Source organism: Microplitis mediator, chromosome 9 (assembly GCF_029852145.1).
Source record: "Microplitis mediator isolate UGA2020A chromosome 9, iyMicMedi2.1, whole genome shotgun sequence".
NCBI lineage: Eukaryota > Metazoa > Arthropoda > Insecta > Hymenoptera > Braconidae > Microplitis > Microplitis mediator.
The window spans coordinates 14,158,985-14,179,487 of NC_079977.1; the positions used below are offsets into that span (position 1 = coordinate 14,158,985).

At 32.4% G+C, this 20,503-nt stretch overlaps 1 protein-coding gene across 3 annotated transcripts in view; it reads left to right on the forward strand.

The window, feature by feature from the left end:
- The first annotated feature begins 448 nt into the window (after nt 1–448).
- LOC130674454 (CDK5 regulatory subunit-associated protein 3) overlaps nt 449–20,503 on the forward strand; it is a 28,874-nt gene continuing 8,819 nt past the window's right edge. Inside the window, exons 1-6 of one of the 3 annotated variants that reach the window (XM_057479786.1) lie at nt 449–517; nt 6,772–6,946; nt 7,009–7,247; nt 19,727–19,997; nt 20,060–20,133; nt 20,210–20,503. In XM_057479786.1, coding sequence (XP_057335769.1) covers nt 491–517; nt 6,772–6,946; nt 7,009–7,247; nt 19,727–19,997; nt 20,060–20,133; nt 20,210–20,503 — 1,080 coding nt within the window. In that variant the 5' untranslated portion in view covers nt 449–490. Of the gene's footprint in view, nt 518–789; nt 1,023–3,501; nt 3,568–6,771; nt 6,947–7,008; nt 7,248–19,726; nt 19,998–20,059; nt 20,134–20,209 lie in introns of those variants that run through there. The other 2 variants (XM_057479787.1, XM_057479788.1) reach the window with 2 other exon arrangements.

The window sequence follows — 20,503 nt, forward strand, 5'->3', positions numbered from 1 at the left end:
CAACTTTTGCGGCCAACTTGGTGACAGGTTGCGGCAGTAGATTGTCGCCAGGTTGCCGCCAACTTGGCTATCAGGGAAGTTACCTCTTGATTGAGCAAAAATTTACCGCAAATTTTTCTTTACAACTTTTGCTGTTAAATTGTCTGCAAATTCGGGCAGCAAATTTCAGGCAATTTCAATGTCAAATTACTGTCGATTTCAAGCTAAAGCGGTTATTAGAGTATAAAGTAAAAGTTAATAATCCCTAATAGCCACTTTAGCTTGAAATTGACAGTAATTTGATGTTGAAATTACCTCAAATCTGCTGCCCGAATTTGCAGACAATTTAACAGCAAATGTTGAAAATAAAAATTTGCGGTTAATTTTCCTTCAACTTAGAGGTAACTTTTTACGATAAAAAAAGTCGGTAATGTTTTTTCCTACACTCGTTGTCATTAATGCCTGGTCCCCCAGACTATAGAATCTTAGCCATGCAGGGGACCAGGCATTAATGACAACGAGTGTACCATTTCAGAAGGTAAGCAAATTATTATACATAAAAATGTCTACAATTTGACGGTTAAAAAATACTTCACAATTTTTCAAGTCAAATTAACAATAAATTGACATAAAATTTGCCTGAAAATTGACAACATTTTTTTTTTAGTCAACTTTTGAAGTAAATTTGCATTCTAATTCGGGTAGTAAATTTACGTCAAATTGAATAGCAAGTTGCATGCAAACTGTCGTACAAAACGGAAAAGTCCGAAGTTGACGGAAATTTGACGAAAAATTCAAGGAAACTTTTGCTAAAGCAAACTGTACTATTAGAGATGGTTGATTGATTTATTCGATACATTTCGAAACAAAAAAGAACAGGGATACATGTATATGACACAGCATAACGATAATAACAGTTGTTAATCGGATTCAGTGTGTTTTTATGTTAAATTATTGTGACTACACTATTCATTGATCTGTGTACAATCATTGTTGACAATTAATGAAAATTCGCTTGACTATTGTCATTCAAAAAAATGGAGGTAAAAATAAATTCTTTAAACCGAAAAACAGAGCTTATTTGTATAAAAAAAATTATCCAGATTAGTCGAGAGGTTGGAGATACTTAAGTATGTAAAATTAGACCGATGTAATTTTTTTTCGAGTATGTTTTATCGAGCTCCAAGCAATAAAAAAAACTGTCGAGTGCTACGTGAAAATCCTGTCAGATTTTCGTTTAGAACAATAATTAGAAAAATAACCTTACTAGCTCAATAATTAAAGAATTGATCACAAAATATGATTTATTATGAACTACGTTGGTAATAACTACATCCCAGATTAATGTTTACGTGGAGCAATCGTCATAAGTCGGTTAAATTAATCAACAATCCATTTGTTATTTACAAAAACAAGCTATTTTATGATCTAGTATATATCACACTAACGGTGCAAGACATGAAAAAGATTTCTAAATTAATTCTATTTCAAATTCATTTTTACAAAAAAAGTTTATTGTGAAAGTTTCGAGAAAACTAAAATTTTATAAGTTTTACGTTATAAAAGTTGAACTTTTTGACGCGTAACGTCACTTTTCTACCATATGGATAGTTTTTTGATTAAAATTATGATTGAAGCTTCATTTACCCTGGTGAAAAGTTTTCGGACTTTGTCCGAAAAAGTCTTTAGAACTCTAGAACTGAGTTTTTCAGACAGAAGTCCGAAAAACTTTCACCAGGGTAGATTATGCTATAATTGAGATCCAAAACATAGTTAACTGTTTTATATCTAATCACACATAATTTAATGATTTTTATCATTGGTCGTATAAAAAACAACCATAGATATATAGTTTGAGTGAGTCTTATGTCCCTAGCGAATTTTTTTATCCCGAAAAGTTGTTTTTTTTTTAGGTTCATTTCCGGTATAGTAGAAATTAAATAACATCTCGATATGTTTTAAGAATTATACCCAATTCATATCCAGATTACTCTCAAATCATGTCATGTTTTGGGTATATTTTTGAATTTTTCATACTTCAATGATACTAAAGAAACATTTATTTCAATATAATTTATACTCAAATTATACTGAAATCAGAGAGGATGAGGACAATAACTTTCTATATAAGTCTTTACCTGTGAAAAAGGAAAAAAATTTCTTTGAAGTTTGAAGTAAATAAATTTATTGGATACATGAAAAATTATAAAAATATTATTTTAATTAAACATTTTGTGTTATAATGCTTTTTAGTCGTAAATAGTTCAAATAAATATTTTTATAATAATTTACCTATTGATTTAATTATTTATTTATTCTGTTTTTTTTTTTATTAAAAAGAAAGAAAAAATTCAGTTCTGAAGGAAATGTTTCTGTTTATGTTGGATAGACATATAATTATCATTAATTTATTATTTATTTGATTCTATTGCAAGAACAATAACAATATAGATAGTTAATACAAACATAATGCATATAAAAAAACAGACGATAAATAAAAACAAAATTGTTCATTTCATTAAGTCCTGTGACAGCGTCAAAAGTACTTCACGAGACTCTTAAGTGATGGGTCTTAAGTTTGAAACCTCAGTCCGTTAGTACTTTTTTTTATTATTTATTAAAAAAAAAAATACATAAATAAATTATTCAATTTACATACTCAAATACATTGAATTTATCGATATCCGAGGAATTTTTATTTTTTTATCTCATTATAACTTCGGTATAAATAGTTCAAAAACATATCTAAATTATTAGTAACATGGATGATCATAATTTGATTATACTTTTAGAATTAGACTGAAAACATTCTGAAATCATACTTGAGTACCAGGTATGTTTTAGATATTTTTTCGGTATAACTGAATTCGCTAAGGGTTGGATATTTTCATTTTTATGAAAGTTAATATTTATTCGTAATAATGTAATTGTTATAATGTTTGCTACTTATGTGAATGGTAGATAAATATCTTGAATCCGCTTATTATTCAACATAAAATTTTTATTCTCAATAAAAAACTTTTTACTTAACAGTAGTACTTTCGTTAAGTTGATATACTTTAATGAAAAAATATCCGTCATTATATGCTCCAGCTAATATAAAATTATATAAAACTATCGTTTGTATTGAGAGTACACGAAATTTTATGTTTACAATACGAACAATCTATGCGAAAGTCAGAATTATATTTTAAACGATATATTGCACTTTTATTATCGATACAACTGCATGCTGAAATGGTTGAAAAAATTTCTTTAGTTCTTTTTCGTTACCCGCATGGAAAAAAATATAAGTGAAAATTATAAAATGTGTAACATATATAACACATATATAGCATATATGTGCGCAAAAAAAATGACAACTAAATTTTCGGATAAATGTATTAGATATGCATAGATAATCACATCAATGCTTCCATAAATTTAAAAATATATCCAACATTTATTATAAATAAATGTCATATATAAAGATAGACATGTAAACATATAAGTAAACATACATGTAGACATTCATGCAAATATATATAGGTCAACGGATATATGAATGTATATATCAACATATAAATAAATATATATGTCGACATAAAGGTAAATATAATAATTTAATAACTTTAAAAGTATAATAATAATTTAAACATACATGTGAAATGTCTTAAGATATGTTTCAAATTAATTATGAATTGTGGAAAATTTTTGATTAATATTCTACCCGTTCGGCATAAATGTTAAAAAGATATCTTTTTGATATATCAGAAAGATGGCATACTTTTTAGATAAATTTATAATACCAATAAGATGTCTTTTTGACACTCATGCCGAGCGGGTACTATGTGTATTCAAATACAGTGTAAACTCTATATAATGCCACTCGATTTAACGAACGATTGAATCGACAAATACTAATAGTGAATTTCTGATTCATCGGGGATTTAGAACAATTAAAAACGATTCAATTTTTCGAATCGTTTTAAATACGTTTAAATCGACAAATAATATTGTATTTTCGTTTTGTACGGAAATTCAAAATGATTAGAAACGACTGATTTTTTTCAAATAGTTGTAAATACTTGTGAATCAACAAATAATAGTTGAATTTCTGCTTTATACTTATTTAGAAAAAATTTTACTTGCTTCAAGAAGAAAGATGTGTTAGTTTTTTGTAGCAATATTGAATTTTCTTGTTTGAAGAAATTCAAATTTCTCGAACCGAGTACTCTTTGCTTCGTGAAAAATATTTAAAAAATATATCTAACATATGTATAAAAAATATATTTTAACAGCTAACTTTTGGCAGATTTTCGTATATATTTTATAAATTTCAAGTGTAATTTAAATACACTCGGCCGTGGAAATTTTTTCAGCTAAACCGATCGAAACTAGAGATTTCAAGCTTTTAGATGCTTTTTAAAAATTTTGATACGATTTTTTTTTCACAAAGTTACAGCTTTGCAAAAATCATTAAAAAAATTCTAAAATTTTCGAAAAATCTACCTTCCATTCTGGCTGCCAGATGGCATTTTTTTTGTGTATATTTGAAATGTATTGTTAATAAATTTTTTATATCATTATGGCGATATATTTTTTTATAATTTTAAATATATTTTTAATGTGTTTTTTTAAATTATCCATATATTCTACGATATATTTTAATTACATCTAAAATACATAAAATATAAACGAAAATCGGCCAAAAGTTAGCTATTAAAGATATATGTTTTATACATATTTCATATATATTTATGTATTTTTTATCCGTACTCTTCGAAGGTCTCCCTTCGACTTCTCTCTCTCAATTCAAAATTCAAAACCCCAAACTCAATCTTATTGTTATCAATAACTGACCTCTATACTCGAAATTCCTAAATCAAACTCAGTCTTTACTATATCGGTAACTGGAGGCTCAAGTTCTCACCAAACGTACTCACTAAACCCATTCTGAGTATGGATATCCTTGGCAGTTGCTCTCCTGGAACAGACTTCAGCTGGGATCACAAAACTTATAAACTAAGTGACCTATGACTTCCTCAGCGGTCCAAGTGAACATGGCTTGTCCTGTGAGGCCTGTCAGACTGAATAATTAAAAATGACCAAACGGCTTCCACAACAGCAACGGTCACAAAATTACTGTTGAAGCCTGCCAAACCAAAACTTTAAAGCTGATCCCATTCTGCGTCCGTCAAATTCCGTACATACTAGAGCGCTAGCATCTCAGCTAAACCTCTGCAATCAACCAAGAAGTCTCAGAGGGATAGAACTAGGTTCTATAATCAGATGATACCGGGTGGCTAATTAAAGTCCCGCTCCACGGTAACACTGACTCGTCCACATACTCAAAATACCAAATCCAAAACTCAAACTTTATCATTTTCCAAACTTTAATCGCAACCCATATACCATATTCAATTTCCATAATTCTGATTCTAATTCTTTACTATAATTTTTCTTATCAAAAACCCATAACTGTAGCCAAACGTTACTCCATATTTAATTCTTAAACTATACTTAAATCAAAAATCTGCATCAAAATCGTAAATTACTGTAAGCTAAATAATAAGTCTTGAGTTATCATGCTCCGAAATACAATAAAATCCGTTGGTACTTGTGAAGTTCACTTTGATTTGACCCCCATACGAAAAATAACGTCACAATGTATGTATATTAGGGTGATTCAAAAAACAAACAAATTTTTTTTTTCTTCCAAACAGGTTCAAAAGTTTCGTTTCGATAAAAAAAGTCGCCTGTGAAAATTAGAGCTCTTAATATCAATATTAACATTGTCCGCATTGCACTTTTCTATTTTCCGTAAGAATAACATGGAAAAAAATTTTTGTTACGTCTTCTGATTTTTATAAGCAGCCAACGATGCGTCATAGCAATAATTGGCAGGCATATTTTTGTAGGGAATTGAATGCTCTACAAAAAAAGATTCTTATCATTTTTTAAGAAATCTATTTGTTCAAAAGTTATTTGAGGTTGAAGTCGAATTCATATTAAATTTTGAGATTTTCTTACTTTTTCGGCGAAACTATCAAACCTATTACAAAATATCACTGAACCTTTTTTGTAGATAATTTTATTCCCTAGAAGTTATTTCTACAAAAGTTTTTTCGAATTCTGCATTGTTTTCAAGTTATTTTTATTTTAATGTCATGCTCATAAAAAAAATAGTCTTCTGATCGATTTTAAGAGCTTGACATTAAAATAAAAATAACTAGAAAACAATGCGGAATTCGAAAAAACTTTATTTGAAATAACTTTTAGGGAATAAAATTATCTACAAAAAAGGTTCAGTGATATTTTGTAATAGGTCTGATAGTTTCGCCGAAAAAGTAAGAAAATCTCAAAATTTAATATGAATTCGACTTCAACCTCAAATAACTTTTGAACAAATAGATTTCTTAAAAAATGATAAGAATCTTTTTTTGTAGAGCATTCAATTCCCTACAAAAATATGCCTGCCAATTATTACTATGGCGCATCGTTGGCTACTTATAAAAATCAGAAGACGTAACAAAAATTTTTTACATATTATTCTTATGGAAAATAGAAAAGTGCAATGCGGACAATGTTAATATTGATATTAAGAGCTCTAATTTTCACAGGCGTCTTTTTTTATCTAAACGAAACTTTTGAACCTGTTTGGAAGAGAAAAAAAAAAATTTGTTTGTTTTTTGAATCACCTTAATATATATATATATATATATATATATATATATATATATATATATATATATATATATATATAAACTATATACTTGAATAATAATATCAATTATTTTATCAAAATATCAGGAACGGAAGATACCGATTGATATCAATGCAGGTAAATTGTTAGAATGGTTAATCAGTAGGCGACATTGTGAACGCAATTGGCAAGATCACATTTTAGTCATCAGAAGAAAAATTAATAATGCTATACAAGATATGCCAGTGCATGAAGAAATAGCAAAATTATTAACGGGAACTTGTGAGTTAAATATTCATTATTCTTTCGTTTTCGCTATAGTTATTTTACTATATAAATTGTAGATATTAATTACTTTCATTGTAAGAAAATCGTGAATATTCTTGAAGAAACTGAAGCTAATTCAAAAAACTTTTTTGGTCGTTATGGATCGAAGCGTATGAAAGATTGGCAAGAAATTATTCGTTTATATGAAAAAGATGATGTATATCTTGCTGAAGCTGCGCAGATGTTAATAAGAAATATTAATTATGAAATACCAAGTCTCAAGAAACAGATCAACAAATTAGATCAGACTAAGCGTGTAAGTATAATGAGTTCTTTTTGTCATAATATTTAATATGTCGCGATTATTTAGAACTTGAAATAAATTTTGTCAAATAATCTGAACTGAAAACATTTAGAGTTTTAAGTAGTTTCATTACAATTACTAAAGTAAAATATCATGACGATTGGAGTAAATAACCATGATTAAAAACTTCGATTGAATCCTATTGACTTTCAATCAGTTTTAATCGGAGAGTTCCGAATGAATCCGATTGAAAATTAATCGGAAATCGAGAATTTAACCAGAAAAAAAATCGGTCTATCAGTTGACCCTGCGGGCCAGCCCCAAAACTTCCCGCTGTTATCGAGCTCCTTGAGCTCGAAAAAATGATCATGAATAGTTTTCCGAGTTCTTCGAGCTCGGAAATACTTTTCTATGCCGTACGGAAGAGAACGTTCTTTCCGAAAAAAACCGTTTTTTAAAACTTCTTTCTCCCACGATATCTCGCGAACGAATGAACCGATTGAGACGATTGAGGTGGCAATCGACGTATTTTATCGAGTTCTGAAGCCGGTCAGATTTTGGAATTGATTTATCTGGTCGTTTCTGAGATATTTCAAAACAACTAAAAAAAATTTTTCTTTTAATTTTTTTCGACAACGGTTTCTCTTGAACGAATGAACCGATTTTGATTTTTTTGGTGGCATTCGACGCGGCTTATAAAGCTTTAGAGCCCAGACGATTTTGGAATCAATCCATCGAGCATATTAAAAGTTATCCAAAAAAAACATTTTTGGAAAAATTTTATTTTTGGAATATCTGTAAACGAGCACCACCGATCAAGCTCAATTTTTAACAGCTTCAAGATATTGACAAGCCGCGTCGATCGACACTATAAAGTTCAAAATCGGTTCATCCGTTCAAAAGATACATACACTCGAACATCATCTTGAAATTAGTCAGAATAGCTTCCTAGGACCTCAAAACGTCGACATCTGATGAAAATTCGATTTTCGTGAATCGGACTGAAACCAATAACTTCAAACCAATAACTTCAAACATTTTTGAAAATTTACAATTTTTCTTAGCGGGAAGTTAAAAATTATTATGTTCCGATTGAATCTGATTCAAAAATTTCAATCGGATTCCGTCGGAAAACAATTGAGAAAAAAATTATTATTTTCCGATAAAATCCGATTAAAATATGTCTATCGGATTCAATCGAAAAAAAATTATTATATTTCGATTAAATCCGATTGAATCGGATTTAATTGGAAAATGATAAATGTTTTTTCCGATTATATCCTATTGAAATTTAATCGCATCAGTACCATATATATATTAGTCTGGACCAAAAAATCGACTATTTTTATTTTTTTTTCGATACTGTGAAAATATTATTCCTGATGACCAAAAAAAATTATAGTGCAAGTTTGAGCCCTTAATATTGATATTAAGAGGTGTATCGTTATGACTATTAGTTTTTTGACAGAAATTTTATTTTTTACCCGAAACTCGTAAATCATCTATCTGAAAAATTTGAGCGATGTACGTTCTTAAAGGAAATTGAATTCCTTACAAAAAATCTCTCTTAGTAAATTGACGTAAAACGAGCCGTTTCCTTGTAACCGTGCCTTAAACATTGATTTGTTTTTTAAATTTTTTGTTTCTATTTTGGATTTTTGTTACTACTAGAAATATTAAAATTTTTTCTAGTCAAAATACATATTCTTGAAGTAAATTTAAAGCTCTACAAAAAAGGTCTCTTAACATTTTTTGCTAAATTCACTCCTTCAAAAGTTATTCAAGGTTGAAGTTGAGTCAAAACGACTTAAATAACCTGAATTATTCGAAGAAGTGAATCATGGTGCTATACAAATTAATCGATACTTATGGAATATTATTTTGCAGTTTTCATTGTATGAGGAAAGTCTTTGATCACCCGAGTGAGACGTTTGTTATGAAACTAAAACTTTATAGTTATACAATAATCTATAAAAATATAATTTCATCAAATATTTCATCAAAACGCCATCTCTAGAACGAAACACATAAGTTAAAATTTTTTGTGGATGGTTTATTAGCTATTCGCTATTTCGAATGTTTCAAAATAAATGAGTATTTATATTTGAAATAAGGTAGTTTGACACCCACAACTCTCAAACTTGACCCCCCATTTCCGTAAAAAGTATCTGAAAGCTTGTCTAATGAGCTTTAATTTAAGATCTTAAACTTTATGTTTTGACCATTTCTTCTAATAATTTGATAGCCTTGAAAATTTCCAGTACATCAAAAAATGTTGAAAAAATGGTTTTCATTCGACATAAATTATGCGTTTCCTACTATAATCCAATTTTGCCAGTTATTTTTTATAATGATAAAAATAACCCTAAATTTCACAGCTATTTTATATTTTCAAAGTATTTATTTTATTATTTTTGAAGTTTCAAACGTACCTGTACGCCTTATAATTATAACTGTTTTGTCATCGTGATAGCCGTTAGAAATCTTATTAGATCCTTATGAAATTTTCTACACATATTCCATGGGTAATTTTTTGATTAAGTTCGAAGATGGGCTAAATTGGTCAATCAGTTCAAAAGTTATGGCTGTTTGAAATTTTAACGATTTTTCGGAAAAATCAGTTCTTACTCACTGTTTAAGTTGAACAACTTCGAATTCAAAACTCTTAGACGATTTCTGTAGAACGTACCTTAAGGTTTGTTTAATAAATTTAAATTTTTAATCTTAAACGTTATGTTCAGACTCTTTTTTCCAATAATTTAATAGCCCTGAATATTTGGACAGAATCAAGAAAATTTAAAAATATGGCTTTTATTCCTGATAACTTATGCATTTCTCAATATAATTCAATTCTATCAGTTATATTTTATTCTGATCTTTTGATTATTAAGGTTTGTATAACTCAGAAACTAAATATTTTAGATAATTTGTACGTAATGTATTTTAAAGATAACTTGATAGGCTTCAACTTTGTACTTCAAACTTGACATTATTAATGTTTTATGATACTTTTAAAGCATTGAAAATTTTCTTTAATATAGAAACGCGCATCTTTCATGGTTTTAAGTCTTAATAACTTATGCATTATGTTAGATATGCAATAATTATACACAATGGTTAAAATAAAGTAATTCTTTATTGAACTTGGAATTACATCCGTTATCAATCGGGTCTCAACATACACTGACTACATACCTAGTCGCTCAATCACACAACATTGATTACAGTGCCATCTACATACTCTACACTCCTCCCTCATTAGTGTCTAACTACACATACATTAATTACAGATTTAATCTGTTCACGGGTTTAATATTACGTTGAGATCTGCGAAGGGGCAACGCTATGTCGCTTCTTGATGAGGCTGAACTGGTGGCATTATTTTCCTTGAAGTCAGGTGTAGGATGTGGTTTGCTGTCGCTCTGGTTTTGCCCCTGAGACGGGTCCACCTTGGAGTCTTCACTTAGCGAGGAATTAGCGACCGTGTCATGATACAGTGTGTTGGGTGATCCGGGTTTTGTCAATTGTTGCAGCACACGTTCATTTAAAAGGGACGGCAGTTCTGTATCCACTCTCGTATGCTCGAGACTATCCGCTGCCTTCAGCTGATCGGTGTGTCTGACCCAAATCAGGCCGTCCCCAGTTCTGACTTCATACATATTATCACAAACTCTGCGGATAACTTCAGTTTTGACCCACCATCCTGTACGATAGTCCTTGGCCCAGACCGACTGACCTACAGCAACATCTAGTTTCCGATGACCGCGCCAGTTTTCCCGTTGACTGGCTTGGGCATGTTCAACGCGATCGCGTAGCGTTGGACGTAGTAAATCCAGTCGTGTCCGCATTATACGTCCGAACTGTAGTTCGGCAGGACTGCACCCTGTTGTGGTATGTGGTGTGGCTCTGCTGTGAAATAGATACATTAAAACTGCGTCACTTGACGTGTAGCCTGCTTTAATTAGTACTTTGTACTTATTCTTGAATGTTCGAACGGCGTTCTCCGCAGCGCCGTTGGACGCTGGGTGGTACGGAGCTGTCAATATATGACGAATGCCAAATCGCTCGGTGAACTCTCTGAACTCCTTGGAGATGAACGCTGGTCCATTGTCTGTGACGAGTTTCAGAGGTAGACCCCATGTCGCCATATAATACTTGAGTATTCCCACCGTCACGTGTGATGTAATGTTAGTCATTTCGTGAACATCAACCCACTTGGAGAATGCATCTATGATAATTAGGAACATTTTGCCATTGATTGGTCCACAGAAATCTGTGTGTATACGTTGACCTGGACCTTCTGGCCACTTCCACACATGTAGGTCCGTTTTAACTGGATCATTCGCATTTTCCTGACATAGTTCACAGGCCTTGCACTCCTGCTCGATGTCGCTGTCAATTTTCGGCCACCACACATATGATCTGGCTATCGCTTTAGTTTTAACTATCCCCAGATGTGGGCCGTGAAGTTCCTTCAACACATCAACTCTCATGCTCCTCGGTACGATTACGCGATGACCCCATAATAGACATCCTGACTCGATTGATAGCTCAACGGCTCTTTTTTTGAACGCTAGCAGGTCTTTGTTATCCGTACCCATCCATCCCCGCTTTACACACTCCATGACTTTGCTGAGGATATTGTCGTTGGCTGTTTCGTGGCCTAATCTCTTAAAATCAAAAGATTTAACATCGTCCATGACAAAGCTTAAATAAGAGTAATCTTCGTTTTCATTCCCGTCATTCGCACCTGCATCCCCTCCCACATTATTCTCTTGACATAACCTGGATAAACAGTCGGCTACTCCATTCTTGGATCCTTTTACATGTTTAATTTTTAATCTATAGTTTAATAGAAATATTGCCCATCTCTGTAGTCTACTCGCGGCCATTTGAGGAATACCTTTTTTTTCGCCAAAAATGAATATTAAAGGTTTGTGGTCGGTTTCGAGTATGAATTCTCTGCCGAACACATATTGGTGAAAAGATTTTACGCCAAAAATTAAACTTAGCGCTTCTTTTTCTAATTGTGAATAGCCTCGCTCGGCCTTTGTTAATGTGCGAGATGCGTATGCAATAGGTCTTTCACTGTTGTATGAATATACGTGAAATAATACTGCTCCGATACCTGTTGGTGATGCGTCGCACATCATTTTCAATTGAACGTCAGGATCGTAATGTGCCAGGATTTCATGTGACATCAATTTCTTTTTTACTTCGTTAAATGCTTTATTTGTTTCGTTTGACCATACCCATTTTTCCCCGTTTTTAAGTAAATTAAATAATGGTGTTAAAATCGATGAAAAGTTTTTAATGAATTTGCTATAGTAATTAATTAGTCCAATAAACGATCGCAGCTCCCTTACATTCTGAGGTTGACGAATGTTTACAATAGCGCTTACACGCTTTTCTGATATAGTTATACCTCTATCACTAATCACATAACCTAGAAATTCAACTGCCCTGACTCCAAATTTGCACTTTTCAGGTTTAACTGTGAAACCGTATTTCCTTAGAATTTCTAGCACTTTTCTTAGCTTCATGTTGTGATCACTTTGTGATTCGCCTACGATTAATATGTCGTCATGAATAACTTTAACTCCATCCACGCATAACACCGACTCTATTTCCCTTTCAAAAATTCCAGGCGCTGAAGCTACGCCAAAACACAGTCTGTTATAGGTGCGCAACCCTTTGTGTGTGTTAATAACCACTAACTTTTGTGATTCTTCGTCCAACACTAGCTGTTGATACGCTTGATTCAGGTCCATTTTTGTAAACAGAACTCCGCCGTTAGCTGATGTTAGGATATCTTGTGTGCGCGGAGTGGGATGTCTGTCAACTACCAGTTGTGGATTTAACGTGACTTTGTAATCGCCACATATGCGTATATCACCATTTTTTTTAAACACAGGGACTATTGGTGTCGCCCACTCGGAGCTATCTACTGGTTTTAGAACTCCAGCTTTTTCCAATCTGTCAATTTCGTTACCTACTTTGTCTTTAATCGCATATGGTAGAGGTCGTGGTTGGCAGAATATAGGTTTTGCATCCTTTTTTAATTTAAATTTGACCACTCGCTTGTTGTATTTACCCAGTTCATTACACACAACGTCCTTTAATTCCTTTAGTAACTCGTTTATTGACGGTTCTTTGTTTGAGCAGAAGTTAATGCCGTTTATGTCGTTTGCCTTCCCTGAAAACAGACACAAAGCGTCAATCCACTCTCGTCCAAGAATAGGATTGCTGTCTCCGGGGAATACAAAAAGCTGGACCGTCTTGCTTATGTTGTTTCGAGACGCTACTACTTCAATAATACCAAGCGGACGCATTGTGTCACCCTGGAACGATCTGAACATTCTGTTCGTGGCTTTTAAATTTCCTAAGCACTTGTATGTTTGGTAATCCTTGTTACAAATTGCTGTTATCGGTGATCCTGTGTCTAACTCAAACTCAATTGCGTTACCCTGCACATCTACTGACACTTTGTATGGATCAATTTTATTTAGAACAGAGGGACTTATATACTCTTCGTTGGCGATGAAAAGATTCTTTATATTTAGATGTACGTCGTTAATAGTAATACTGTTAGGTCATCTTGAAAAAATTAAACAAACATTGTAGACTATGAATATAGCAATACTTTATTTGCTTAAAGGTCATACTGATATGTATATTATCTATACAATGTTTTGTCAAATGAACTATCTGAAGTTCTCCGAGAAAGTAAGTAGTTGTCCTTTTTTACCCTCACTCTTAGAAAACGAGCCTAATTTCATACCATGACTACACACTAACATGTATCACAAGATATTCATGTACGAAATTCACTTATTCGATCGATTGAGTAAGAAATCTACCTTCCATTTCGGCTGCCGAATGGCCTTTCTGGTTTTTTTTTGTCATTTTTTAAAGCTTGTTTCTGATTGGCCACTTAAAATATTTAATAACTTATCCCACAATATTCAAAATTAAGAATATATTGTTCAGCAGCTTTACCATTAGAATTATCTCCTCAATATAGATATCACCCCCAGAGCTGCTCTAAACTTTGATTTGGCTTGAATAATCAGAGCGCCTAAAGGCTTGGAAAGTAGAAAATTCATCAGGGACTGAACAAACGGATAATAGCTTGTTGGGAACCCAAAAGATAACAAGTGGAGGAAGCCTTTTACATACGGTATGGGGAAAAGTTGTGTGCCACCACTTATCCATAAGCAACTATGTTGACCAGCGCTGGGAGACCGGTACAACGGGGGGCCTGTCCAAGTTCACTTCGACCAGAGTCCCTTTATTTCCTGAGATGGTAGTAGTGTTTGGCCCACAGAGGTAGGACTCGTGGTGGCTGTGGTTAGATACCACGTGCAATGAGGATTATTGATTATACCTCCGGTTAATGTCCATTTAAGTCATCACTCGATTATATTTTTCGGCTGAGAGTGTCGTCGAGGTCGGAAGATGGGGATCACCCCGTAACGCGTGTATACCCAAAAGAGATAGGTAACGGCCTCCCGTAAAACGGAGGTGGACTTCGGTCCCGTCACATTAATTAATTAATATAAATCTCACCGGTGTAAAATTAATTTTGGATCACCCTGAAGCCGCCCTCCGATTTACCGTACGATAATTAGTAGCTGAGATATCGATGGTTAAAGCCAAAAGGATTTTTTTTTTTTCGTTTAAAGGCTGATATGTCAGGGAGAAATCGTCGTGCAAGACTAAAAGAAAAAGCAAATTAAAGCTGAATAAATTTGCTTACCGGCCTATGAGATGGCTTACCTGGAAAAAAATTTTCCACGGCCCGTGGATGCGTTGAGAAAAAAAATATTGGTTAAATGGTCAAAAAACTAGAGATTTGAAGCTTTAAAACGCTTTTTTTATGATCTTGATACGATTATTTTTCACAAAGTCACATCCTTTCAAAAATTTCTAAAATTTTCTGTTCTTTTAATTTTCTCTATGAGTGTATATTAGGGTGTTTAAAAAAATAATAAATTTTTTTTTCTTCTTTGAAACAGGTTCAAAAGTTTCATTTAGATATAAAAAGACGCCTGTGAAAATTAGAGCTATTAATGTTAAAAGGTTCCGCATTGCACTTTTCTATTTTCCATAAGAATAACATAGAAAAAATTTTTTTTGCATCTTCTGATTTTTATAACTAATGAAAGATGCGCCATAGGAATAATCAGCAGGCATATTTTTGTAGAAAATTTAAAGCCCTACAGAAAAAGTCTCTTATCATTTTTTCATATATCTATTTATTCAAAAGTTATTTGAGGTTGAAAATACTAACCAGGTAGGCAATTTCCCGTGATAGATGTACTTTTATACTCCTCCGTCCATCTTACGGTATTAAAGAAATGATATGTATTATTTATAAAATTGAATCTTTACTTGTCATAGAATATGACTCCACTTCGATTTTAATTCATCAGAAGCCATATAATGTGTGAGATTATTTCTATGACGCATCGTTAGCTAGTTATAAAAATCAGAAGACGCAAAAAAATTTTTTTCCATGTAATTCTTATGAAAAATAGAAAAGTGCAAGGCGAAACTTTTTAACGTTAATATCAAGAGCTCTAATTTTCACAGGCGACTTGTTATATCTAAATAAAACTTTTGAACCTGTTCTCGAGAAGGAGAAAAAATTTGTTATTTTTGAAACACCCTAGTGTATATGAATAAAAGAGAAATAGAAGGGAAAATACCCTTTTTTTGTTTTTTATTTTCTTTGTCTTGAAATTAAGTTACAGAATAAAAGAAAGAAAAAGTTAAAATTCAAGATTCTCAATTTTTAATCTGAAAAAATGATTTTTGAAAAAAAAGTGGTGTTTTGGTTTTTCTTACAAATATTCTCGAAAATTCTTTATTTAATACAAAGATTTTCCATACTAATCTGGTCATGATATTTTATTTGTTTCATTTTTCGTTGTCAAAATGGGCCTCAGTACACGGTATATTAATTAATAAATCAAACTGGTGTTTCTTAATTCTATAAAATTTTCAAAATTCTATAAAATTACTGTAGCCAAAAGTAAATTGCGCAAATGGTTGGTTGTAGAGTAGAGCAAATTTACTTGAATAAAACTAGAAAATTCCACGTATTTATTTCATCGAATATTAATAAGTAAAGTACAACGTGAGCCATAATTAATATTTTGACGATAATTTCTTTAAACCATTTTAACATCCCGCTAAAAAAATTGAAAATTTTCAAAAATTCGGGAAGTTAGTGTTTTCACCCTGTAAAATGAGCGAGTGCTCTGTGGGATTCTGGTGTAGGTGTGGTTAATTCAATAACTAACAATTAACACAAAAATTACAGATAATAGAATAGATCTTTATTTAACAATATGTACACTGAATAACTGTAAGAAAAATACTTAAGAGCGAATGCAACTACAAGATACGCGATAGCGAATGCGACTGTAAAGGAATGCGCGTATAAATTCGACACGTGGTCGATAGCGGTTAATGACGCGATAATTAATTTATAATTAATAACACGCGAGCAACAATTCAATATATACTCAATAATTAGTAGCCTTGATATACTAGCTAATTATTGAGAATAGTTAAGCGGAGATTTAGCGGAGCGGTTCAGACTTATATCACACTAGAGATATGTTGTATTGAGCGAAGCGGTTAGATGGATAGCTGTATTTGTACTGATCGAACTATGAATATGAAGTCGATCCTGGCTTGCTGGTGTTGAGCCGGCGTTTCCACTCGGTGTTGACGTGGCAGCATTGCTGCATAAGACGATTTTTCCCATTGGCTTAAATGCGCGCCAGCCGGAAGTAGTTAACAGCCAATTTCCTTATTGGCTGCCGAGCACGCTGATATGAGACGAATTATTCCATTGGCCGGCTGGTAGCGGGTTCTTATGCCATTTTGACACGGTCATGAGCAAGAAATTGCAGATGTCGGGCCCAGATAGCGAGTGACCCGGCACTATTCTGACATTCGAGTCAGTAGCGAGTTCGGCTGCTCCCGTACGTAGCGAAAGTACACGAAGCTTTTCAAAATGATTAAGCTCGTGACGGAACACACCCCGATTTTCGAAAATCGAATTTTCATCAGATCCCTCGCGGTTTTGCGAATGCCGTAAATTTTCGGCATTTATACACATGCCGTAAATTTACCGTAATAATTTGGTAGCAATATGGTTATATTGGCCAGTTTTTTTCCTGTACTTATACTGTAGAGTTACCAGATTACTACAGTAAAATTACTATAAAAATGCCGTCCTTTTACCAAAAAAGTGCTGTAAAAAAACTATAAAAATGCCGAACTTTTACCGAAAAAATGCTGTTTAAATACCGTAATAATACGATAATTTTATAATAATAAAATCGTATGTTTTTGGTAATAATACCATAGATATCCTGCGATTTTGCCAGATTTATCCTGATATAATGAAAAATTGTAAAAAATTTGGTTTTATTTTTTGTTCACTTCTGCATTTAAAATCATCGAAAATGTGCAAATTGCAAAATTTTATATTTTATTCTATTAGCTCACACAATAGAGGGGCAGAGGCAGCCGATCGGTTCATGTGTGGCTCGGGCGATCATCAAAGTTAAGCAGCACCGAGTGTGGTTACTGTTTGGCTGGGTGACCGCTTAGCCATGCATTGAGCTTGATCGGACGTCTCTGTGCGCTAGGTGCGGACTGAAGAGCCAGTGATCGGTAAAATGGAAATTTTATCGATCACTGGAACTTCACCTGCTCCGAAAAATGACAGCTGTACTGGCAAAAGGTTTTCTCTGTGGTTTCCCTTTGCCGCTATACTCCCACGGCAAAAAGGTGGGGTATAGGGCATCACGTAATGATGCAGTACAGAAGCACAAGTCGGTCCACAGCCGCATGAAAAAGAGGAGGGAATAGAAAAAGGTAGCGATTGCGATTAAAGGCAAGAAGTGTAAAAGGCATAAATATGCTATACACTGTTAACAATAATAAAAAAAAAAAAATATTAGCTCACACAATTCTTATTCAAACAAAAGAATGTAAGTGAAAATAACAATCTGGGAAAATTGAGGTTTTCAATTTTCTGAAGTTTGTTTGCATGCATATAAATACAATTAGTATCAACTTTCAAGTTAGCGATTTGGCATAATGGTTAACAGATCAGGCTTTGAATCATTAGGATTCGGGATCGAGCCCACGAGTTGGCGGGTTTTTTTTTTTTTTTTCATGACAGTTATTGTACATATAACTTTATAATGTTATATATAATTATATATAATTAAATAAAGTTTTATATAATTATATATAATTTTTGTTCCGGGTAGAACGGTTTGATACTGTAAAAATGCCGAAAATATACGATAAATATGCTGTATAATTACGGTTTTAATGCTGTTAAAATACCGTATTTTTTCTGTTTTACTACCGTAAATATTCTGAATTGATTTCGTAAATTTTTGGTAGTAATGCGGCAAAAAAACTGGCCAAAATAACTCGAGTAATACCATATTTATGCAGTATTTATATCGTATAATTAAGGTAGTATTTCGGTATTTCCAAAACCGCGAGGGATGTCAACGTTTTGAGGTCCTAGGAAGCTATTCTGACTATTTTCAGGATGATGTCCGATTATTTGTATGTATGTGTGTGTATGTATGTATGGATGTAAACTCTCCATATCTTTTTAATGAATTGACCAATTGAGATGGTTGATATGGCAATCGAAAGAGTTTGTTGGCCGTCAACATTACTGAAAATTTTAGATCGATTGAGAAGATAGACTCTAAGATATTAAAGAAATACAAAAAAAAAAAAATTTTTTTTCTATAGTTTTTTTTAAATTTTTTAGAAACGGCTCGATCGATCGATTTTAAAATCTAATCAACTCTGGAACACAATAAAGCACGTCGATTGCCACCTCAACCATCTCAATCGATTAATGCCTTTAAGAGATATCGTTGGCGAAAGAAATGGAGAAAAACGGTTTTTTTCATTTATCTTTGAAGTGACTTATTCGATCAATTCCTAAATCAAGGCAGTTCTGGAATTCAATAAAACGCGTCGATTGCCGCCTCAACCATCGAAATCGGTTAATCCGTTTGTGAGATATCGTGGGAGAAAGAAAAACGTTTATTTCGAAAACAATGGCATACAAAAGTATTTTCGAGCTTGAAGAGCTCGAAAATGTATTCACAACAATGTTTTCGAGCTCAAAGAGCTCAAAGAGCTCGAAAACACTGGGAAATTTTGGAGCTGGCCCGCAGGGTCAATCGATAGACCGATTTTTTTTTCTAAAACGATTTCAATTAATAGTAATAAATTTATACTTGAATATTGATGAAATACAGACTATTGAATTTATTAAATTATTCGTTCATCCCGATCAAATGTAGTCTCAAGTTTCATAAATTGTCGTTTTTATTTATTTTGATTTCAATAGTGGACAGAGTGACGCAATGACAAGATCTACTTATTTTTTCCTAAAATAAAAAGAACATTTTTTTTCTTTTTTCTAGGAATTGGAACGAAAAATGTCGGAATACAAAAAATCAGAAATTATTGCACGATCTGAATTTTGTACTTTGTGTAAAAATTTAGGAATATCAGGTGAAAACATAAAAAAAGAACTTGTCCAGCGCATAGTTGTGTTACCTGAACTCTATGATACGATTGGAGAAAAAAGTAAAGCTCTTAGTAATGTTATTGAATTTTATAAAGCTTTTACTCACTTTACACTTGGTACATATTTTAATAATGATTGTGTGCCAATAATCCAATACATAATAGGTAAATTACTTGATTCGTTATTAACTTTTTACCTTTTAATACATTTCTTTTTTTGTATATAGATAAAGGCAATACAACAACTTATGAATGGATTTACGGTGAGGCTCCAGCTTCTGTTGTAGAACCAACATTAAAGGTAATTTTGATCAACGAGGGATTTATTTTTTTTTGCTGATAAAGTAATCAATGACGTTAATCTATCTGTATTCCAGCATATTCAAACTGACCCTGAAGATTGTTCTAGTATTGATTTTGGTGACACAAACGACGATTCATATAACTTAAATGATTTCGATGAGTTACATAATGATATAGAGGTGGATTGGAATACTAATGATGTAGAGTTTGAGAATAAAGAAAAAATAGATATTAATATGCCATTTGAAGAATCGGGTATTACTGTTGAATCAATAAACCTCAAAGATGGTATTGCTACAGGAAATGAAGCTTTACGGATACTTGATAATCCCGAAACACGTAACGATTTTATCGACCAACTTTTAGAG